Source organism: Abramis brama, assembly GCF_963993115.1.
Source record: "Abramis brama genome assembly, chromosome: 16".
Taxonomy (NCBI): Eukaryota; Metazoa; Chordata; class Actinopteri; order Cypriniformes; family Leuciscidae; genus Abramis; species Abramis brama.
The window spans coordinates 31,528,516-31,550,753 of record NC_139978.1 but is presented as its reverse complement, the minus strand read 5'-3'; the positions used below and the strand labels follow the sequence as shown (position 1 = coordinate 31,550,753).

Below are 22,238 nucleotides of genomic sequence, written 5' to 3'. Positions count from 1 at the left end.
AATGAGCTTAAAAAACTATCAAATGCATGAAATGCGTATATCATCCATTGGCGCTCAAAAGTTAAGCATTTCAGAATGAGGTCATGTAATACCAAGTTCAAATCTCATATAATTACTTTTGTTTTCATTAAAGTAGCTGGAGTACATTTGATGGCATTTAATTTATGATTCTACTTACCTGAACCAATAAAAGTCCTGGTGGTCTCTATGGCCAGTCTATCTCTGGTGTGACTTGATTTTATCCACCTTGATATGATTGGATCGTATAAAGTTGGATATGATCTTACCATTTAATATCATTTTTACCGTGCCTGCACTTCCTTGGTTATGTCAGCATAAAAGAAAAGTTATTTCAGAAGCAGAGTAAGTTGTTTTGATGAAAGATTTTGAGAACTAATTTTATATTCTTTAGAACTTTTCGTTTCTGCTGACATAACAAAGGCTGCAAATCATTTTATTCAAGCTGAACTTTTCTTTTTTTTTGAAAATATATTTTTAAAGAAATATATATTTTAGTCAGTAGGTTTCCAACAACGTAAAGGGGTCCACTTTGCAATTTTTAAAAGAACATCTGAAAATTGCTACTGATAATGAAACAAAGTATATGGAGCAAATCGCATGAAACAACGCCCCTACTTCCTCAGCCAATGTCCATCTGACTTTAAAAAGAGTCGGGCCTCAATTCGGAATCAGTTTGTTTAAAAAAAAAATTGTTCCATAAAAATGTAGTAAGAAAGGGCATTTTTAAGAAAGAAAGGGCATTTTTTTCCATTTTTAAGTCTGACAAATCACACACAATAAGACCAGAATATGTATTAAACAAAAAAATAAGGTTTATTCTGTTCCGAACTTTTTTCCATTGTGCATTTTAAATGAATGAATGAACATATTTCCGCCCTTTCTCAGGCTAAAGCTGCAGAGGTGGAGGCAGTCAAACAGCAAGTGGCGGAGATGGAGAAAGAGAGAGAAGATCTCAACAATACAGTCGGCAAACTCAAACAGGTGTGGGAACAGAATGCATTCTTTTTTCAGGCGGTCTCCTAGTGGCTCTGCTGGAGCTTTAGTTCTTCAGCGTGACGAGAACCATGTGTTTTTAAGATGCTAAATAAAGCATGACTCAAGATATGGAGGATATTATGGGGGTGTGATTGCTGGAGCTCAGCAGTTATTTTTAATGTGACTCAAGAACGATTCGTGACTCATCAGTAGGATGAGATTGTTCTTTGCATGAGCATCTGGTGCTTGCAGCTCCTCTGGGATGTTTAGTTTTCAGAGCTGCAAAATTGGTGTTTCCTTGTCTCATCTGAATATTTTTAGGATGATTTATTAGGACTTTCCTTTTTGTCATTGTTATGATATAACTAAGACTTGTTTACTAAAACTGATATTTAAAGCATCATACACTACTGTTGAAAATTTTGGGGTCAGTAAGTTTTCTTTTTCTTTTCTTTTTTTTAAAAGTAATTAATACTTTTATTCAGCAAGGATGCATTAAATTGATCAAAAGTGACAGTAAAGACATTTTTATGATGTTGCAAAAGATTTCCATTTCAAATAAATGCCGTTCTTTTGAATTTTCTATTCATCAAATAATTTTGACAAAAACTGTTTCACAATTTCACAGAAATATTAAAATAATAAGAAGAAACATTTCTTGGCACCAGATCATCATATTAAAATGATTTCTGAAGGATCATGTGACACTAAAGACTGGAGTAATGATGCTGAAAATGCAGCTATATATATTAAAAATATATTAAAATAGAAAACAGTTACTTTAAATTGTGATAATGTTCCACAATATTACTGTTTTACTGTATTTTTGATCAAACAAATGCAGACTTGGTGAGCATAAGAGACTTTTTTCAAAAACATTAAAAACATTAATCTCATAACATTATTTCTAAAGTTTGTCTGTAAATGAATTTCAGGGTTCATATGAGTGCTTGAAATCCTTGAAAATGCTTGAATTTTGATTTTGTGTTTTCAAGGTTTGAAAAGTGCTTACATTTTGGATAAAATGCTTGAAATTGTAAATGTATTTCTTTCGCAACAAATACCTATCTGACTGAATAGTTTGTTTATTAAATGGAGAAATAAAATGTAGCCCTTCAGATACAGAGTGATTTGCACTACGCTGGCCAGAGCAAAAGTAGGTGGTGTTTTCATTTTGATTTTGATTTGTTTGGATACCCCGTTTTTATTGGTCGTGCGGGTAATCGTCCCACAGCGCAGCGGCAAAAGTTGCACTAAATAATAATTTTGACTATGTATTGGTATGTAATTTACGGTGGTGTAAGGTGCTGGATAAAGCTTTAAAATGGACCTGGAAAGTGCTTGAAAAGTGCTTGAAATTTGACCTTGGAAAAGGTGTACGAACCCTGGAAGTTCCTCTTTAAATGAATAGTGCTTCAGATATGCTCTTTTATTGTCTAAAATATATAAAAATTAAAACTATTTCAAACTAAACAGAAAAGTTATTTGAAAATTATTTTGAAATAAAGACGTATTTGCTGAACTATAATAATCTTTTGTGTGTATTTCAGGAGATTAAAGACACGGTGGATGGACAGAGGATCCTGGAGAAAAAAGGTAGTTCAGCGGTAAGTAGGCAATCCAGCCAGAAAAAAAAAAGAGATGAGTCAGGGCTTTCCCTCTCTCCATTTCCCAGAAAGTGAATTAAAATAGTCCCAGGCGATGGGCAGGACACCTCTCTGCCCTACAGACCTGAAACCAGACCTCCCATTGATGAGGGTCGATCAGCTGTCATTAACGTTTTAGCCGTTTCATCAATAGAATCTCGTTTGACATTTCCAAAAGCTGTCCATGCCTTTAGCTCAAAGTTTTTGATCTAATTTTTCTATGGCATTGTTTATTATTTATATAGTCACACTGTTTATTAGGTTACAAATGCTGTCCCTCTGGAAAGTTCCTTCCTGCTTGGAGTGATTTTGGCCACAAAATGGATGAAATTTCATATATCCTCTCCTCTTTTTACCTTTTGACAAAAACAAAAAAGCTTTTGAAGTGCTACTGTGGCAAAATGGATGGACAGGATGTTTACTTAATGTGAAATATATCGTGTTGTTCCGAATATGAGACGACCCTCCCCTTTTCAAGATACATCCCTTTTGGAAAAAGTCTTTTTGAGGACCACTTGTCTTTTATAAAGAAAATTATTTTATTTGAAAATATTTTTCCTATTTTTATGTTGAAAATATGGTAAATACTGAAAAAATATACCAAAAATCATATTTAAAAATAAACACTTTATGGCATACCGTAAAAATAAGCTGTATTTCTCATTTCCAGTAGGTTTCACGATGACTGATTTCTCACCTTTTTATGTACAGTGACAGATGTTGGCATGTCAAAAAACAAAGGTGTTTGATCTGCATTACCTACCTGATTATTATTTTTTTTCCCTTAGGCCAATCACATAGCACTGAAAAGAAAGCAGTTTCTCCCTGAAGTCGGAGAGCAAGCTCTAGGCAAGACTTGTTCTGCGACGTAATAATAATCCATTACGCCGCATAATTTTTACACTGCATCAAAGCGGCCGCTTAGAAGAAATTGACAGGCAAGTGTGTCAGTACGTAGCTGAAATAAGAAATGAGGGGCCTCGCTGGTGGGCATGTTCAGCTCTTTGGTGATATCCAGTGCCTTCAGCTGGTTGACGGCTCTGGTTATGGGCAGCCTCTCGGCTACGTAATGACACACTCGCCTGTCAATTTCTTCGAATTGGCCGCTTTTAGGACCGCGATAAGCTTTTATTTGACTCTTACCATTTTAAGACTGCCTTTTTGGGCTCGCCATCTCTCACTCTGTCACACCATATTTTTTGGGTTGCATAATGAGAGTTGTTTGACCGCTGCGTTTATCAGTCGGGGGGGGTCATACTCGTTTTACAGGTGTTTGACACTCCCTATTGTTGTGGGTGTATTATTGTCATGTAAAAGTCTAGACTTTTTTAAAGAAAAAAACACTTGTCTTATATTTGGAACAATACAGTATATATATTTTGGTTTGCTATTGTATTATGTAATACAGTGATATTCAGACATTTTTAAGTGTGGCTTAAGTGTCCAAATACTTTTGGGGCCAATGTTTATACTGGATTTTTAAATGTCTATCAAGCTAAATGTCCATCTGCTGTCAAAATAATTCCTGTCATGTTATGTCTGCAGCTGAAAGACTTGAAGAGGCAGCTCCATCTGGAAAGAAAGAGAGCTGATAAGCTCCAGGAGCGGCTACAGGAGATCTTAACCAACACTAAGACCCGAACAGGTGAACACTTTCTTTGTCCCTATGTGATACACTTAAGATTTTGAGACATATCTCCTCCATCACCATATAAAGCAGTTGTAAATGCAGGGAATAAGGCTTTTTAGAGTGGTCGACAACCCTCTCTGGTGATTTAAACTGCAGTGGGCTCTGCATTCGCTGTTTCATCACACATGGGTGGCATGAATGAACAATTTAAAGCAGGTAAAAGTAAAAATGCGGCGCTGTGCATAAATAAGGCAGCAGATGAAGATGGCTCCACCCCTACAGTAAATCGCTATAAATGAGACAAACCCAAAGCATGTTCTTACCACCTGAGGTGAATTATAAAGAGCCTGTCCGCTTTGTTCTTGCATCAGGTTCCTGTGGGATGTTGAGCAGTTCACTTTCCTGCATCGGCTCATTGGCTATAAATAGTTTTTTCCAAGAAGGCAAATTACATTAATGTAGTTTTTCTTCACATTACAGTGGTGTTATTGCATATCATGGAGATTTTTGGCTGTATTCTGGAATGTAACACTCACTTTTCACAATCCTCAATCCTCTCCCATTTACATGCAGTCTTCATTATTTTGATTATTTGCTTCATTATTCTGATTATTGCCAAACCCAATTATTCACATACCCTAATGCACAGTACAAATGATGAACTCGCATACAGCAGGTGTGTTAATGGCCACTGGCCACTTGTCAAATGCAAAATGCACTTCTATGGATGTATTGGATTTTTTTTCCTGTGGTGCTCCTAAAATTTCTTTTCACAATTCTCTTTTCCAATTTCGATACCACAGCTGAAACTACTAGGCTAACTAATATAAATTAAAAAAATTATTAAAGACAAGTAAACAGTCTGTGATAAAATAAGAACAAATAATCAAATTACATGCAATAGCAAATAAAACAAATTAAATAATTCGTGTTTTTTTAGGTAGGTCTAACTGTAGTTTCAGGTGCAGAAATGTATTAATCAAACATAAAATAACTTGCGTAGTCTTGTATAAATTAAACTTATATCCTTATCAAATTTACAAAAGTTATTCAGTCAGTTCCCTTTTGTGTCTTGCGCTTGAATATTTAAATGGGCAAGGCTTAAACTTTCGTGATGATGCAGTAGTGTTTACGTTTGTTCATGTTTTCACAACATTGCGTTGTAAGAATTCATAAAAATGTTACCGGCCAACTGCTGATTGACAGTTTCATGTACTCGCCAAGACCGAATTTTACTACAATTATGGTTTCTGCAATTATGAGCTTACTACTTGGAAACTGGTAATTATGGTGATTTTAACAGGACATGACCACAGGGTATAATACCTTAGCCCTGTGGTGTTTATAATCAGATTTTAACATTTGGACCACATATTGGGCGACTCAATAGTCCAATGGTCAAATGCTGAATCAAAATCAATACAGTATCCCAACTTTTCAGGGTACATTTGTTCGTTTGTTCCTTAAAAACTTTTAACTCCTGTGGGGATAGACCCCACACACAACAAGGAGGGGAGAGGCGAGTGCTGTAAATATTTGATGGAGCCCCTTTAAAAATGTGCTACAGATCCATGCATATGTGCATTTGCTCTCTGTAGATTGTTGGCAGTGCCAGGGCACTCCTCTTTTGAGCCATTTATAATTTAAAGTAAACTAAATGTTTAATGTTTGCAGTACAGAAAGTTTAGAATCAGACATTTTAAAGTAGGGAGCTTTATCTTTGTCAAATGTCCAAGATGGTCTGAAAGTATAAACGCATCATTTAAAAAAAAAAAAAAAGGTTTCGGCTTGTGTTTTGGTTCACTGGTCCAATCTGTGGGGAAAAAAGGTAACAACTTGGCTCTATACATATAGATTTCATTGTTGTCTCCTATTTATAATTTTCTTTTTTTGAGAGCTGTATTTATAGCTCTGTCCAATACCTAGTGAGCTTGCTGTCTACTACCTAGATAGACTAAGGCAGCATCCTAACTAAAATGTAAACTCAAAAGAGATTCAACTCACAATTGATTCCAATGTTGGCTGACTTAGCATTTTGCTAACAATGTCATACTCTGAAAACATATAGCACACAAATAAATATAATCAGTTGAAATTTTGTATTTTTGGTATTTAATGTTATAAAAGTAGATTTATTAATATTTTCTTGACTAATATGCTGATTTGCTGCTCAAACATTTATTTTTATCAATGTTGAAAACAGTTAAATGCTGCATAATATTTTTATGGAAACTACTTTTTTCAGTATTCTATGTGTAAGAAGTTCAAAAGTATAGCATTTAATTGAAGTAGAAATCTTTTGTAACATTATAAATGTCTTTACTGTCACTTTTGAAAAGTATTAAGCTCTATTAATTGCTGACCCCAAACTTTTGAACGATAGTGTACTTCCATACATTCTGTAATTAAATGTTACATAAAATGGATGATGTTTAACTTTTGTGAATTGTTTACCTTGTAGATTCTCTGTCCGTGAATGCAGGTATTAATGGATGACATTCTGCTAAATAGCCTGTATGTTAGCATGCTTATCTCTAGTGTAGAGTAGTTTTTCACTTACTCTCTATAGATTGTGAATGTCATTTGTGCTGATATTGCTGCTAACTAATAATTGCCTTGCAATAGCTAGTTGTTGATCATAATAGCAGTTACCCTATCTGGAATCTGCTATTTAGTAGTAACTATGACTGGGTGGTATATCAATACATTTTTAAACAAGATATAGGAGGAGACAATACCATCGATATACCTTGATGTGAACGCTTCTGAAAAATAACTTATTAACATATAGATTAAAGTGGCTTGCCCACCTATCAGATGCGTGTGCTGTTCATAATTTGTATTTTACGGTTATATTATTATCTGTACATGTACAAAATGCATTTGAGTTTTACATTTTGCATCTCGTCTCATCCTGATAGTGAGCGAGTATGCCTAAAAATACAGAGTTAAGTTTGCCATTATCTAGCTAACCTGCAGCGCTTAGTGATTTATGCTCTTAAAATAGTCCTCTTTTTGCATCATGTATGTATTTGCAGGTCTGGAGGAGCTGGTGTTGTCTGAGATCAGTTCCCCGAGCCGTACGCAGCAGACGGGTGACAGCAGTAGCATTTCCTCCTTCAGCTACAGAGAGATCATGAAAGACGGCGCATCAGCTCCCAGCACCAATAAGGTAGAGCCGCCCACTGGGGGCCAACGACCCTTGCTAATACGGTCGCCACAGTTGATGCTTCCTTTTCTCCAGCTCCCAGGAGCTTTTCTGTGCATTGCATTTCTGTCCTCCCAAAGCTACTAACAAACACCCGAACAGTGTAAATTCCATAAATATACCGTGCCTGTGAATAAACGGGAGAAAAGAATGGTTGTCGTGACATGCTGGACTATCTTGAGGGATGTGAGTGTGGTTTAGTGTGGAAAAACAGAAACTTGCAGCATGCAACTCGTCCCTCACCATTTGTGCTATACAGACATGAATGATGCCTTATTCTTAAGTCATCTAATTGACTTTCAAATGAATTTATCAAAGAACAACATGTCAAGTCTCCTGTTTTATGCCATCAATTTGAAACATAATGCATATCAGTCATGTCTGAAATGTGTTTAAGGAGAATTGTCATCTTTCTTTAGTAAGAGACCATCCTTTTTTAAGCCAGAGGGAAAATAAGACTCATGGGATGAAAATAGTACACACAGGGGACGGCGAGAGTCTCCGGGACGAGCCGACCTTCATTTGTTTGGATCATTTCCAGCTCCTTGAAATGCCCTGAAACAAACTGAGGGACAGAATAGAACTGCCACACGATCGAGGCTGGTGGAATTCCTTCCTGTGACTTTCATGTGACATTGAATGGCACTGTGTTAAATTACAGACAGTCTTTCTCTAAAAAATAACCTGAAGTTGAAGAGAGAACTCTTCTGCGTCTCCTTTTACTTGAACGGTATTCTCGTAAACACGGTCGGTTGTGTCTTAAGTGAATGTAAACAGTTGAGAAATCGGATTTGTATCATTATATTGGATCCGTGCATTAGGTCATAAAGTGACAGCAAACAACGAAACACAGCTTTAACAAAGATTAATCTATATTTAATTTATACAGTGAACACTAATGTTATTTTACACGTGATTACATTTCTGTCACTAAATACTACTGTTAGACCTTACTTTGTTATATTGCATTTATCTATGCCTGTAATTTGTGTATTTGTTCTTATTTTATTAATGACTGTTCACTTGTCTTTAATAATGTTTAATTATTAAAAGCTAGATTTTTGCTGTGGTATTGAAGTACTTAAAGTAGGCTTTAAGTAATAAATGAAAAGCAAAGTCACCCCCACCCTTTTTCTTTTTGCTGATCCGAAAAATCTCTGTGAGTTTAGTGATCCGTTGCACCATTAAAAAATATAATAAAATATAGTTTTAGTTTTAATTAACAGTAACAACACTGGTGACTTTCTGTCTTCTTTGGAACATACAACAGGACATTTTGGAAATACCGTGTTTTTGTCAATACAATAAACATTGTTTTGGACTTTGATTGTATGGACAACTACAGTTGAAACATTCTCAAAACATTGTCTTTTCAGCAGCAGGGCTTAAAAACGACAAAAAAACAATAAATCGGTTCTCTCTGAGCAGTATCAGTATTTTCACGTTTCTGTTAATTCATTCCTTCTGTAACATTACCGTTCTGAAAATAGTTTGATTAGGAAAAAAAGATACTGGTTAATAACTTTTTTTTTTTTTTGCCTATACGTTATACAAGAGCTTGAATAGAACTTTATACTAAGCGCTTGTGACTATACCTCGTAACTCCAGTGGATCCTCAAACTGTCGGCAAAAACTCAGCTACACCCACCTCAATTGTGAGTGAAGCGCTGCACACATTTTGGAGACTGTCTCTGCTTGTTCATAGTGCCAGGGTAAATAAAGAACTGTTCTTTGAATAAGTATTGTGTTTCCTTTACTTAAACACAATGTTTGTAATGGCTAATGTTTTATGTCTTTGAGGAGCAGAGAAGAGTGTCTTAGTCTAGTATTTGCCGTCTTTTTGCCAAATGTTTTAAACGACAGGAAAAACCGAGTGCCCACATAGCTACGATAAACTTTGTAACCTTTAAGTTGATAAGCATAATGCGATGCACTTACTGTCTCAGATGTGAGTGACCATTTTAATGACTGACAAAAGACAAATCTACGTCATTCTTTGGTGAAAATCCTCATAACTGTCTGAGCCCTGTCTGTATGTTCTGGAGATGTTTTGGTAAAGTTTTGTTTCTCTTTCCACAGTCCAACACCAGCAGCCCTCAGTCCCAGCGACCTGCTGACCTTTCAGACGACGAGGTCAGTGAGCTCTTCCAGAGACTCGCTGAGGTCCAGCAGGAGAAGTGGATGCTGGAGGAGAAGGTATGACGTTTTAACCAATCATTACAGTCTCATGTTACTAGGAAAAGTTTAACTCGCGTGGCACAGCGCAGGTTTGCAGTCCTGCACCTAGCCTTCACTCAGACAGTTCTGCTGTGTGCTCCACGGGGGGCTTTAAGTGCTGAATTGTGTCTTTGGATCATGAAATATGCAAGCAGGTATTGATGTTTTCACATTTGAATCGATCGGTCTTGGTTAGCAACTGTTGGAATGGAAATGTAGTTAGGGCTTTGACAAGTTACATCACCCTTTCTACAAAGAGACAATGTAAGCTCAAACATGTCAGTGCCAGTCATATTGAACATGTTATTTCATAAATCATTTGTAAATTTTGTGTAAATTTTTTGCACAACTGGAGTTTTATCATTATTTCTGTCTATTAAAATTATGATAACACATGGATGGTTTAAGTACATGTTGTATTTTATATTGATAAATCTGTTTGATACATGCTTAAATGTATGTTTGATATGTTTAGATTAATATTAAATTAATTTAAAATAATAATAAATGTATTCATGTAATTAATAATTAGTTTTTCAAACATTGACATCAAACAAACAGTAAAGAAATGCACTACCTTTCAAAAGTACCTTTCTTTTATTCTTATATACGATGCATTAAATTGATCAAAAGTGACAGTAAATGCTTTTACATTGTTACAGAAAAATGTATTTCAAATATACTTTCTATTTATCAAAATGATTCAATTGATAATATTTCTCAATTTGACTGGTTTTGCTTTATTTCTATTCAAATAAATGCAGTCTTTGTGAGCATAAGAGACTTCTTTCAAAAAACAAAAAATCTGACTGATCCAAAACTTTTCAACCATAGCGTTTAATGTTTGGTTTGAATTTGGGACACATAATCTTAATTTAATTATTGTAAACTGCTATATTGTTGAAATAATATCCTTTTCGATTGTGAAATTAATTGATACTTAAATTGAATAAAATGATTAAATTTCACATGATACTGACTAAATTTAAAGAGCATTTTCTAAATCTAAAACCAAATACTGTATGAAAGTGAACCCTAGCTGGCAGTGATCACAGTGTCCAGAACTGTCTTCTTTCGTATCAGGTTTATCACACCTTTGTGTGGTTGTGGTGTCTGGCAGTTTATTGCAGATCTTATCTTTGTGCTCTCGGTTCAGGTTAAACACTTGGAGGTCAGCTGTGCCTCAATGGCCGATGACATCTGTAAAAAGAGTGCCATTATTGAGATGTACGTCATGGACAGCCGAAGAGGTAAGCGTCTCTCTGTCTCTCTTTGTCATTGCTCACAGCCTCAGACGTGTTTGTTTTCTGAAAGCACATGATGTGAAGGTTTACAGATGAGGTCAGGTGATAACTGATGTCGATAATGCTTTTATTCTAAGGAAAACTGACAGCTGAAGAGTATCAAACATTTGGCTGTCACTTTGTTGTGTCTGCATGGATAAAGACCTTGTGCTATTAACTCAATAGGACGGGTCTATTAAAAATAAAAGGCAATGATTTAGACTGATACAGAGAAATTGCATAATTTTCTTTTTTGTATGTTTTTGTTCTATTTTTATCTCTGCACTCCTACTTGCATAATCTCCTGCTAAATGTTTTATTGGTTCTCTTTGTAACACTACTATTTTGGTTCCACTGTACACTTCTCAGTATTCTTGAAAAAGCACTTTGCAGCTGAAAATAGTCACAGCCAATAAATGTCTTTTTGTAGGGGATGTATGAATGCAGACGTGTTTTATTCCTATGACGCTTTTGATGGATTGGAATTAAACAATCCCTTTTTATTATCTTTCTGTCTTTACTTTGTTAAATTAACAAACATCGACTCAGAACAAATCGAGTCCCTTTCTGTCTAGTTGCAGTAGTTTTTGCTTTGCTGATTTATAAAATCATTTGGCGAGAATATTGCTGGGGTTCATTTGTATTCATGATTAATCAATAGCTAATTGTATTCTGGCAATTGAATTTGACAGTGCTAAATGTAATAGCAAAATGAATCTGTACTGGAGTATAGTTCACCACAAAAGTACCTGGATTCAGTACAAGATCTATCGACAACATTTATTGCATAAGTCACCGCAGACAGTAACTTCCTGTTAAGTTTGCTTGATTTTAACATTGTTTTTTGACTGTTAATGCCACCAGTGTTGTTTAGTATTATTTATATACAGGGTTTGAAGTGAACCTTTTAACCAGCCAATTTGGGTACCAATTAAGTTAAGTCACTAATTAAGTTACCAGTAGCCAGTTAGAACTTCTACTATCCGAAACAAAAATATCAGAAATTAACCAGATTATCAAAGTCACAGGCTAGTTTTAAATATATTTATTATTAAATCTGATTCTGAATTATTGTATTGCTTTCAGCTTTACAACAGTCAATCACTGTTTGCAGATACATTTCAAATAAAATAAAATGGGGGGGAAAATGAAATTCTCTGTGACTTCTCTTATAGTTGCCATGAGTTTACCTGCACATAGGGCGCTTTTTGCCCAAAAGTCATGGAAATGCTGCATTTATGAGAACGGGCAGGCTTATCGCACACCGGTCACGTCATTCTGTACTCGCGTTCTCAAGTTCAAGGCGGCAGTCCAAGTATATTTATTTAAGCCACCACAAAAACAAACCAGTTAGTGAAAAATGCACAATACACAAATCTCCTTGGGTGAAGTCCATACTGACATATATTTGTCCTAAATTGTTGTATTTTAATGGAAAACTATGAGTGACACTGTGGTTTGGCATGATTTTGAACAGCTGGAGTCGTAGTTGGGCGCTGCCAGTGTGCGTACGGTCATAGAAAACAATGTTTTTGAATTTTAAAGACATGGCGCTGCACGGCGTTTCTCTCAGTATGCGACTTTATGCATTGTTTTTCTAATGTTTGATGCTTTTTTAGGGGAAGGGCTCTGACAGCGATGCCATAGCAAAGTTAGAACTTAATTTATGAATCATAACCCGCCAAATTGGCTAGTGTGTTGATGTGTGTTATCCGCCACAGGGGATTTTCTGTGGTAATCATTATTATGCTACAAATGCTGTCAGTAGGTTAACTTTGAACTTGTATTGAACCCTGAATTTTCCATTAAATTTGTCATTATATATAATGGATATATTGCTTAGAAAGTCAAAGTTATCTATAAACTCTTACTCTTTCTATGAACTCTCTAGCACTCTTTCTTGGTGAAATTCAAGTATCAGTCACTTTTCCAGTGGACTGAACACGCTCCTGACACATAATGACCCGTTTTTAGAATTTGGAACCATTCAAATAGCTTTTGACAGCTTGGTTTGCTTGTGTGCTGGAAAGCAGTCAAATTCAATAATATCGGCAGGTCTTGTCTCATAGAAGTTTGGTCTAAAGCTCTGGATTTTAGCCCTCAAACTAGTCTTGTAAAAAGTCTCCTGTGAAAATAGCACTGGTACTTTTCAAACTGCCATAGCCCAGCCTTAGTTTGCACACAGAAACTTTAGATTTATATAAGTTAGACTTATGTAAAGTTATAGTTGTTTTAATATTTTAGGTGTAAACACCTTTTATTTTCTCTTTTTTTGTAAAACTTAACAATAAAGTTAAATTCTTCAACATTGCATAAGGTATATACCAATGAACAATACTTACAGCATTTATTAATCTTAATTTTATTCTATATATATATATATATATAAATTAACATTGGCCAATCTGTTATCAGCAAACATGAATTAGCAATAAAAAAAAAAAAGATTTTAGTGTCACCACCCCCCTTCTGCACTCTACTTGTTTGTCAAGGTGTCTTGTAGTGTCACGTGACCGATTTCCACCTTCTTTATGACCCTCTTGATTAAAATGGATTGTTGCAATGACATCTTATTGAATAACCTGTGTAGTTTATACTGTCTTTCAGCAGGACAAGCAACGTAGCTGAATACAGAATTGGAGTGAAAATGGGTGGGCTGTATGTTAATGAGCTTAAGATTGTGACATTATACCCAAGATTTCTGAACTAGACAGGCAGAATCTTAATTGAGCTACTTGTCCATCGCTGTTTCTGATTGTAAACATACATAAAATGTGTATACAAAAAGGCTACATTTGCAGCATTCAATTATAGAGACTGTGATTTATCATTTCAAACTTTTTTTTGCTTCTTTTTAAGCAAGGTTTCTCTTGTGTTTCCCTGAGGACATAGCGGAGGTGGTAATGTTGCAGCTTCCTGTCTTTCCCTCCATGTGTTCTCCTGTTTTAATTTCATGACTGACTGATTTAACATTTAATGGCAGACCAGATCCCATTAAGGCTGGTGTTGTCTAATTGTAAATACTGTGCTATAAAAGTTTAAGATCTCTGGGTGTCAGGAGAGTTTAAAAAAAAAGGCTTCTTCATGTAAAGGCTTTTTTGCCCATTGCAGAGACCCATATAGTGGTGAGGTTTGACAAGAACATGTGGTAACAATGTTTTTAGTATCAAAATCAATCCAAACTGGGAAAGAATATGATGTATGTGGCCATATCCCAGTTATACTATTCATATGAGGTCCAATGTTATCTGTGGCAGTAAGTCTTGTGTTTAACCATATCCATCTGGTTCAGGCAGGATAGTCTTTATGAATAGCATTGGAAACGATCCTTTATCTCTTACAATAATTGAGGCTAGACATGGGGGGGGATGTAAAAATGGGAAGGTGGAGACTTCATAGAAAAATGAAGAAAGTATGCAAAAGTTAGCAGTGCTAGATGAGAGCTGACATTAGCAGGATGTAAATGATTCAGAATGCCGACATGCCTCAGTGAGCCCAACACTCATCCTCAATAATGCAGCAGAAAGACTAAGCACCCCTCTTGTCTCCTCTCCTCCGTCCTCTCTCCCCTCCCTTTTACTTTATCCTTACACCAGTGCGGCTCCCCATAAATTCATGCCAGTGATATAACAAATGAAACAGTGCGACATTTTATCTCATAAGTAGCCTTCTGAATCAGTAGCGTTTTCCGTTGTTACTAATATGTTGAGGAAATGGCAAGTCAGGAAGTGCCTCAGATAAGCCAGACGTATGCCACTTTGGGGGTATTGTTGACCCTTCTCTTGCCAGAACTTTCTGAAATATTCTCCCCTTCAAGAGAGGGATTGCATAGAAAATTCTGCAGATTGTAAAAGGCACAACAGTTTTCCCAAGCGTTTGGCCTGAGACATTGCGCAAATCAGTCGCACAATCATGGATCCGCCTCTGCAGTGTTTCAGGGGACATGCTCCCAGTAATATAATCCCAAAATCATTCCTTATTCGTTAAGACAAATGCTAAAAATGTCAACTGTTACGTAGCGGTAGGCAATAATATATGAATGTTCATAGGTAGAACTCTGCATGTGTGTAATATAAGACAGCTGTAGGATGGTTTATATGCGCAGCCTCCAGTAATCAGCCATTCAGCAACATGCCGCAGTCATGTGTGCACACCCTTCGCTCCGCCTAAGTGATGCTGGAAGAAGTCAGCTGGGGTGAGGTGCTGCTGCAGTCTGGAAACCCTCTGCCTGCCTACTTGTACCTTGTTTTAGGCCTCTACTGAAGCGTGAAGTAAGCTAACCTTTCAGTGTACTCTGGCCTCTTACTGCTGCATCATTTAAGGGAGAAACTATCCTTATCGTGTGCCCTATAGCTCCAGAACCCACCAAGATAATGGGAGTAAATGTGAGTCACAGCAGAATTATTTTTCTTCCCTCTACAAGCAAATTTGGTCCACTTTAGAGCAAATTACACCACTGGGAGCAGGTGCTAATGGACACTCTGCTTACAAAGGTTGCGAGAACAAATATGCGAAAAACATATCATTGATATCCACACAGATTCCTTCGAAAGAAGGGATCACATCTGTAACTGGGAATAACATATGGCTGCAAATAAGAAGGAACCTTGTTGTCGAGATGAAATAGCCTGTTCGCCCCCTGGCAGAGGTTTCAGTTAAGTGCTGTGTCTCCAGTGAGAGATGGCTGAGAGGTTGCAGCCGCCTTGCAGGATCTGCCAGTTTGACTGATTCAGGACTGCTGACTCCTGCACTGGCCTGAGGAGATTCCCAATGAGGCTTGCAAAGAAGTGGCAACCGTTTCAGTGAGGTTCATTTGGATGGTAATTGTATATGTTTGCTGTTGTCTTGAAACTAGCATTGGTGCTTTGAGGCTTAAAGAGTACATTCTTCATGACTCTCCTCTGTATCATCAATATCTTCACTTATATTTTTCCTCTTACTAAAATTAAGAGCTTAAGAGCTAATTAAGCTTTTCACTCTAAATTCACCAAAATTCAGAGTTGAAGAATTGGCTCTCTTCAATTCACAAGTTTGAATTAAAATTAAATTGATCACACTAGAAATAACAGTATTTAAAATAACAGGTTAAATCATTTAGAAGTTCAGTTGATTTTAATACTACTTCCATACATTTAAAATTGCAATTCTGTATCCTGATTGTTACCTAAATTAAAAATTCAATTCACAGGTAGTGAATTGGAATTCAAAAGACATTCAGAATGGTGCACAACCCTGTCAAGTCCCACTTCATTTTCTGCAAGTAGTGACCTTAGCACTGTTCTGATGCAGTCCAGCCGAGCGTGTGATCAGGGGTCCCCGAGTCGTGAGTCAGGAACATCTGTGTGCCTTTAGTGTACCTTCCATCCCGCATCGTCATTTGCTTTTATGACTTGGCTTCTTAGGTTCACATTCTCTGCTGGTCCTACAGTAGAACCCTGTCTGTGAGAGCACCTGGCGCCCAGTGGCGTAACTTTGTTTTAAAAAGTGGGTGGGACAGGTGGGGTGAGGGTTGCTAATACAATGCTAAATCAGATATATGTACAATAACATTACGATGTCCGATTTAAATAGTAAGCTAATAGTTTGCTTTATTTACCCCTACATGGGGTTTAATTTGTCGTTTAATGAGATGTAGCCTAATATAATTTATAATAATATATAATGGTCCAGTGGTAGAACTTTCACCAAGCGTGTCAGAGATTCTGGGTTCTAATCCGCACTCGTATTTTTTTTTTCTCATCAAAACCGATTATGTTCATCAGTGGTTGTATATCAAGCAGGGACACGTTTGTGTGCATTATGTTTTGTGATTTCACCAGAACGAATAGAGAGAATCCGCAACGGATTGAAGCGCGCGTCCGAGTGAAGACAGTGCGGCGTGCGCGAGCCACACGAGAAAACACTGTATCCGCGCCACTGATCGCAGCGGCAACAAGCATTTTGATCACTTGATTTAAAAAACACATTTCAGCGCTAGATCGTCTCTTATTTAAAAAACGAACGAAATGAATGCTCTGCCAGTTAACTGGAGATGTTTTATTTATTTGTAGAATTGGTACATTCGTGCCGTGAGATGTTTTAAAAAGTGGTGGGGACAATATCGACCCTGGCAAAAAGTGGTGGGGACATGTCCCACCCGCAAATTACTCCTATGCTGGCGCCATTCCACACCTTTGAAAGCCATTGGCCCGATATTTTCCAGCCATTAGAACAGGGAGTCATCTTTGTAAATCTCCTTTGTGGATTTATCAAAGTGTCTTCATAGAGTGCTCGCCCTTACGACCCAGCAAATTAAAATGAATGCCACTAATCAATATGGCAGAAATATGGGTTACAGACAGTTGTGCAATTCTATTTACAATGTCATTAGCACAAACATTGTTGTTGCCAGCGAAGGATTCACTCGTCTTGTTCCCCAAAGACTTGCATTAACTTTGGTGCTCATACTGGGAGGGAGTTACGCTGTGGTGAAAGAAGACACTGCAACTTCACAAGATGTGTTTTTCCCTACTGTAGATGTTAATAGAATTCTAATGAAGCAATGCATTGGTTGTAATAGGCTATTTGGCTGCCATATTAAGCAGGCAATGGTTATTGTAAAAAGACAAGTTTGGAAAGAAAAGGTTCAGTACTACAACATGGAATTGCAAACTTAATGCACTTTCCTTTCCATTATGGAGGCGGTTTTTTTTTAACACTCTAGTTTTTTAAGGTACCATGTATAAAGGACTCAAATTAATTTGTGGCCATTTTTGTTTTATTTCAGTTAGGTTTGGAGTAGGGATGCAAGATATTGCACGATTTTGTGTCAAAGCTGTTAATTTTCACCAGGTATAGTATTCATTTTATGCTTCTGTTGTGAGCTGACAAGGTTAATTATCTCATAGTCCAGATAAAGAGCCAAGAGTGCGCTTCATTCATGGCCTTCAGCGCTTAAAGCCATGCATTCAAAGGTTGAACTGGCCTCTGGGGGCTGAAGTTAACATCTCAATTAGCAAGAATGCATAACATTCTGCTTCATTTTCGTGGCTCCAGGCTATAGCATTAGCTCGGTGTGACCAGGAATGCTTGTGTGCTGCACTAATGTTGAACACGAGCGAGGCTCTCCTGTTAGCCACACATATATGCTTCTCTTGCGCCAATCTAATAAGGTTAAAGAGGCGTGAGATTGCTAGTGCTTAGCTTGATATACTGTGATGTAACAATGCGTTAAGCTCCTCAACTAACTGTGTCATGGCCTATCATGAGAACAGGTCACGGTCGCTTGAGCAACGTAATGTTTTAAAAACCCAGGTTAAAGGGATAGTTCACCCAAAAATTAAAATTCTGTCATTAATTACTCACCTTCATGTCAATCCAAACCCATAATCTGTGGGTTTTCTGTACATGCAGGTACATCACTAGATATGCGTAATATTGTTACTGAAACATATGTAATCTGTTCTTTATATAGCTTAAGTGGCTGCTATAGCCAGGGAAATGATCATTTTGAATTTTAGTTTATTTGTTTTTGCAGTGTTTTAGTTTTAGGATGTGTTTTAATTTTAGTAAGTGTGTTAACTGATATTATTTAAATAGCTGCATTAAGTTTCTTAAATATTAAAATATATTTTTTTATTCTATGTTAGTTGGAGTCATGAAAATGATATTCATTTTTATGTTATTTCAGTTAACAAAAGTTTTCACTTGGGTATTTGCCTTTTCAGAGATTATATTGGAAACTGCATTTGAACACCCACAGGAAGTGACACATTTCCCATGTGCTCCATCATCAGACCACAGGTGTAAGAGGTTATTTGACAGCACCGTTTAGGGACACACTGCTGAGCTGACCTTGAATGTCTCCACTCACCCAGATGAAGTGAAAACCGAGAAAGAAGCTGCTCGATCGAACTTATTGCTTTTGCCCTTGACACGCAGAGGCTGGCCAGCTTGATTCCCCGTCCTCCCTCAGAGGAAAAACTCCACTAAACTATCTGACACTTCACTAGGAACCTGACAACATCTTAGTAGCCAGCCTTTAAGGAGGCTTTCCAACGGGCAGATAAGAGGCCTGTGGTATCTCAGCCTTTCCGCACACTCACCTCCATTAATCATCAATTAAGCAACATCTTTCATTTTTTAACACACCACCTTGTCCAGTTACAACCCCACACCGATGTCCCCTGCTTACGGTCATTTCCGTGGTTGTGTATTACTGTCATGAACCCTGTTGACAGACCAGGTCAGGCTGCCTTTAATTTGACTCCATCCTTACTGTCAGTCTCTCTACCTTAACTGGGGTTTGAATTTCTTAAACGCTAGAATTCGTTCTCGGCGGCTCTCATGACTGTGCAACGGTGTTTATTTGCCAACTTTAAGACGTGCGTGGCTTTTCGTCAAACCTGCGGATGATTGTACTCGAGGTGCTCGTAAATGTTGTGGCGTTTGAGCGAGAGCCGTTATAAATGCTTTCCTCCAAACGCAAGCACTCTGTATTCACTCAGCAGACACTAATGGCCCTCTGATAGAGATCATCTTTATTCATGGATTTTGAGGCATTACTGGTGGAAACATGGTTAAAAAGCACAAGCTGGGATGATAGAGTGTTTGTCATCTTTAAAAAATGCTCTTTTTTTCTTTCCTCTCTCTTTCTCTCAGATGTATCAGGACTCCATGGAGTGGCCCATGGTGTTCAGGGTGAACGTGGAGGTTTGAGTTCTGTGCTGAGGGACTTGGTAAAACCTGGAGATGAGAATCTGCGTGAGATGAACAAAAAGCTGCAGAACATGCTGGAAGAGCAACTGACAAAGAACATGCACCTACAGAAGGTAAATAGAGGGACGACCAGCCCTTTGGGATCGGAAAAACAAACTTTTATGATCACGGTCAATTCAGGTTGGCTATAAAACCTTCTTTTAAAAGGCTATTATTAGGCCCATATGAAATCTATGTGCACAGACCTTCAAGAAAGCTCATTAGATATCAGCAGAATATGAACATCACAACAAAATGAACAATATTCTGCTCCTTTTGGTTTTCCTCATGATTGCAGTGCTTCCAAGCCAGCACTGTATTGTAATTTCTCTCTTTATTTTTTTTATCCTCTGCAATTAAGTCAACCCGAACAACTTAAAATACAGCTTTTATTTTCTTATTTTATTTGATTTATTTTATAAATTTTCTTATTTTATTTTATATTTTTGTTTTATAGATATCATATTTCTTTTGAAATTTAAGGCTAAAGTTTAATACCTGTATTTTTGTCCCTACTTGGTATTTATAATTCTGGTAATCTACTATTATAAAAAGCAAATGCAAATTTGAATATTTGGCTCTAACACAGAACCATGTACACATTTTATCTTGTTTAAATTAATTCTGCAGAATTCTACTAATTCTACAAATCACTGTGGGAACTGCAACAAAAGGGTCTTATTAGGAATAGCCAAGTTTCTTAACATAGCATTGATTAAAAAAGTGAAACATGGGTTTTCCACTTGCTAGAGAAGAAGGTGGCTGCAGTCCCTCTGACAGTGTGATCGGCAGTGTGTGTGTGTGTGTAAGTGGCTTCCTCTCATGCGGTCTTGAGACTCCACTGAGAGGTCTTATTCATCAGGAACCAGAGGGTGGGCGTGTTGTTAATGCTAAAATGTTTCTAGGAGCAGGAATAGAAAGTGCATGTCAGGCAGCCTGCAGGGTGATGCGTTTGATGGGATTACACCATCACACAGATTGACTAATGACAATTAACCTCTCACACCCCTCTTGATATTTCCAGAGCCGCACATCGTTAATGGGAGGTTTGTTCCTGTAGTGAAGCCATGTGTTGTTGTTGTTTTAATTGGATAAAATAAAAATAAAAAATGAGCTATAATATTATAGCTTATAATTTATACCAATGATCGCAAAGCTGAATGTTCAGCATTATTACTCCAGTCTTCAGTGTCACATGATCTTTTAGCTGATTTGCTGCTCAAGAAACATTTTTTTATTATCAGTTGAAAACTGTTGTGCTGCTTAATATTTTTGTGGAAACCGTGATAGATTTTTTTCAGGATTCTTTGATTAATAAAACGTTCAAAAGAACATAATTTATTGGAAATCGAAATCTTTTGTAACATTATAAATGTCCTCACTGTACCGCATCACAAAACATTTTAAGCAGAACAACTGTTTTCAAGCATATTAGAATGATTTTGAGGGATGATGTGACTGAAGACTGGAGTAATGATGCTGCTGTAAATTCAGCTTCGCAATCAAAGGAATAGATTATTTAAATAAAAAGCAGTTAAAATATATCTGTACCTTGAATGTGTTAAAATGTGTCTGTAGCTTTAATGCATTAATGCAGCATGGCTTTGGATAAAATAATCTGCTAAAATACATACATGTGTGGTATATATAACAATATGCTTATTTTAGCTGTAAATTCAACCCAAAAATGTCTAGATTACATAACCATTTGGTAATGCCAATTTTTTGTATAATCCAGTGATTTGAATATTTCATTTTATTTGATTATCTTCTCTGTTTATATAGAACTGGATGGATGCAAACCAGAAGACTATTCATGTAAAAACAGTGGCTTCATGTTATATAAGTTTTGAGTTAAAAACAAAAGACTCTCAACAGTAATGCATTATAAATTTGATTGGATGAGCCACTTTCAGAGACGTCATATGCATACCTGCAACTTCACATCTGTTACATTCTTTATGAATGCACCAATATGTGATGCTTGGTACTCTGCTTTGTGAATGTGAATAAAATCCTTACTGAGGGGGCGTTTGAGCCGATGTGAGACCTGGAGACAGTCTGGATCTTGCCGGAGTACATCTTGTGTGTGTGTGTGTTGGTGCCCAGGGGGAGTTGTAGGTTACAAAAACACCCTGCCTTAACCTTGGCAGTGACAAACGTTGCAAACGAAGACCAAGATGGAGTGATGATCCCTCTGCAAAGCTTGTCCATAACTAAAACAGGAAGGTTTGCTTTGCAGGAAACTTTCTAAATCGATTTGCTAACATCTTGAGAAGCATATGAAGGGTCAAGTCTGGTCAAGTTTAGTACTATAGTTATATTACCAATGTGACGCTTATAGTACTTTAAAATGGGTAAGCCACTTTTGAAGCTGAGGAAGAGGTATTGTTTTATTTGATTATTATCATTACTAAATGTAATGGTATGCTTCTTCATAGATAAAAGCCTTAACTTCATTATATATCATACATTATGTTTTAGTCAACTTCATCCTTTGGATTACATGCACTTATATGTGT

The 22,238-nt window shown here is 36.9% G+C and overlaps 1 protein-coding gene across 4 annotated transcripts in view; it reads left to right on the top strand.

Annotated features, from left to right (window-relative positions):
* Nucleotides 1–22,238, top strand: part of gripap1 (GRIP1 associated protein 1) — a 41,891-nt gene that overhangs the window by 16,591 nt on the left and 3,062 nt on the right. For 2 of the 4 annotated variants that reach the window (XM_084087184.1, XM_084087182.1), the window contains 8 exons: nt 907–1,002; nt 2,547–2,603; nt 4,188–4,287; nt 6,734–6,754; nt 7,311–7,444; nt 9,560–9,676; nt 10,854–10,947; nt 19,621–19,790. In XM_084087184.1, coding sequence (XP_083943310.1) covers nt 907–1,002; nt 2,547–2,603; nt 4,188–4,287; nt 6,734–6,754; nt 7,311–7,444; nt 9,560–9,676; nt 10,854–10,947; nt 19,621–19,790 — 789 coding nt within the window. The remainder of the gene's footprint in view (nt 1–906; nt 1,003–2,546; nt 2,604–4,187; nt 4,288–6,733; nt 6,755–7,310; nt 7,445–9,559; nt 9,677–10,853; nt 10,948–19,620; nt 19,791–22,238) is intronic. The other 2 variants (XM_084087185.1, XM_084087183.1) reach the window with 1 other exon arrangement.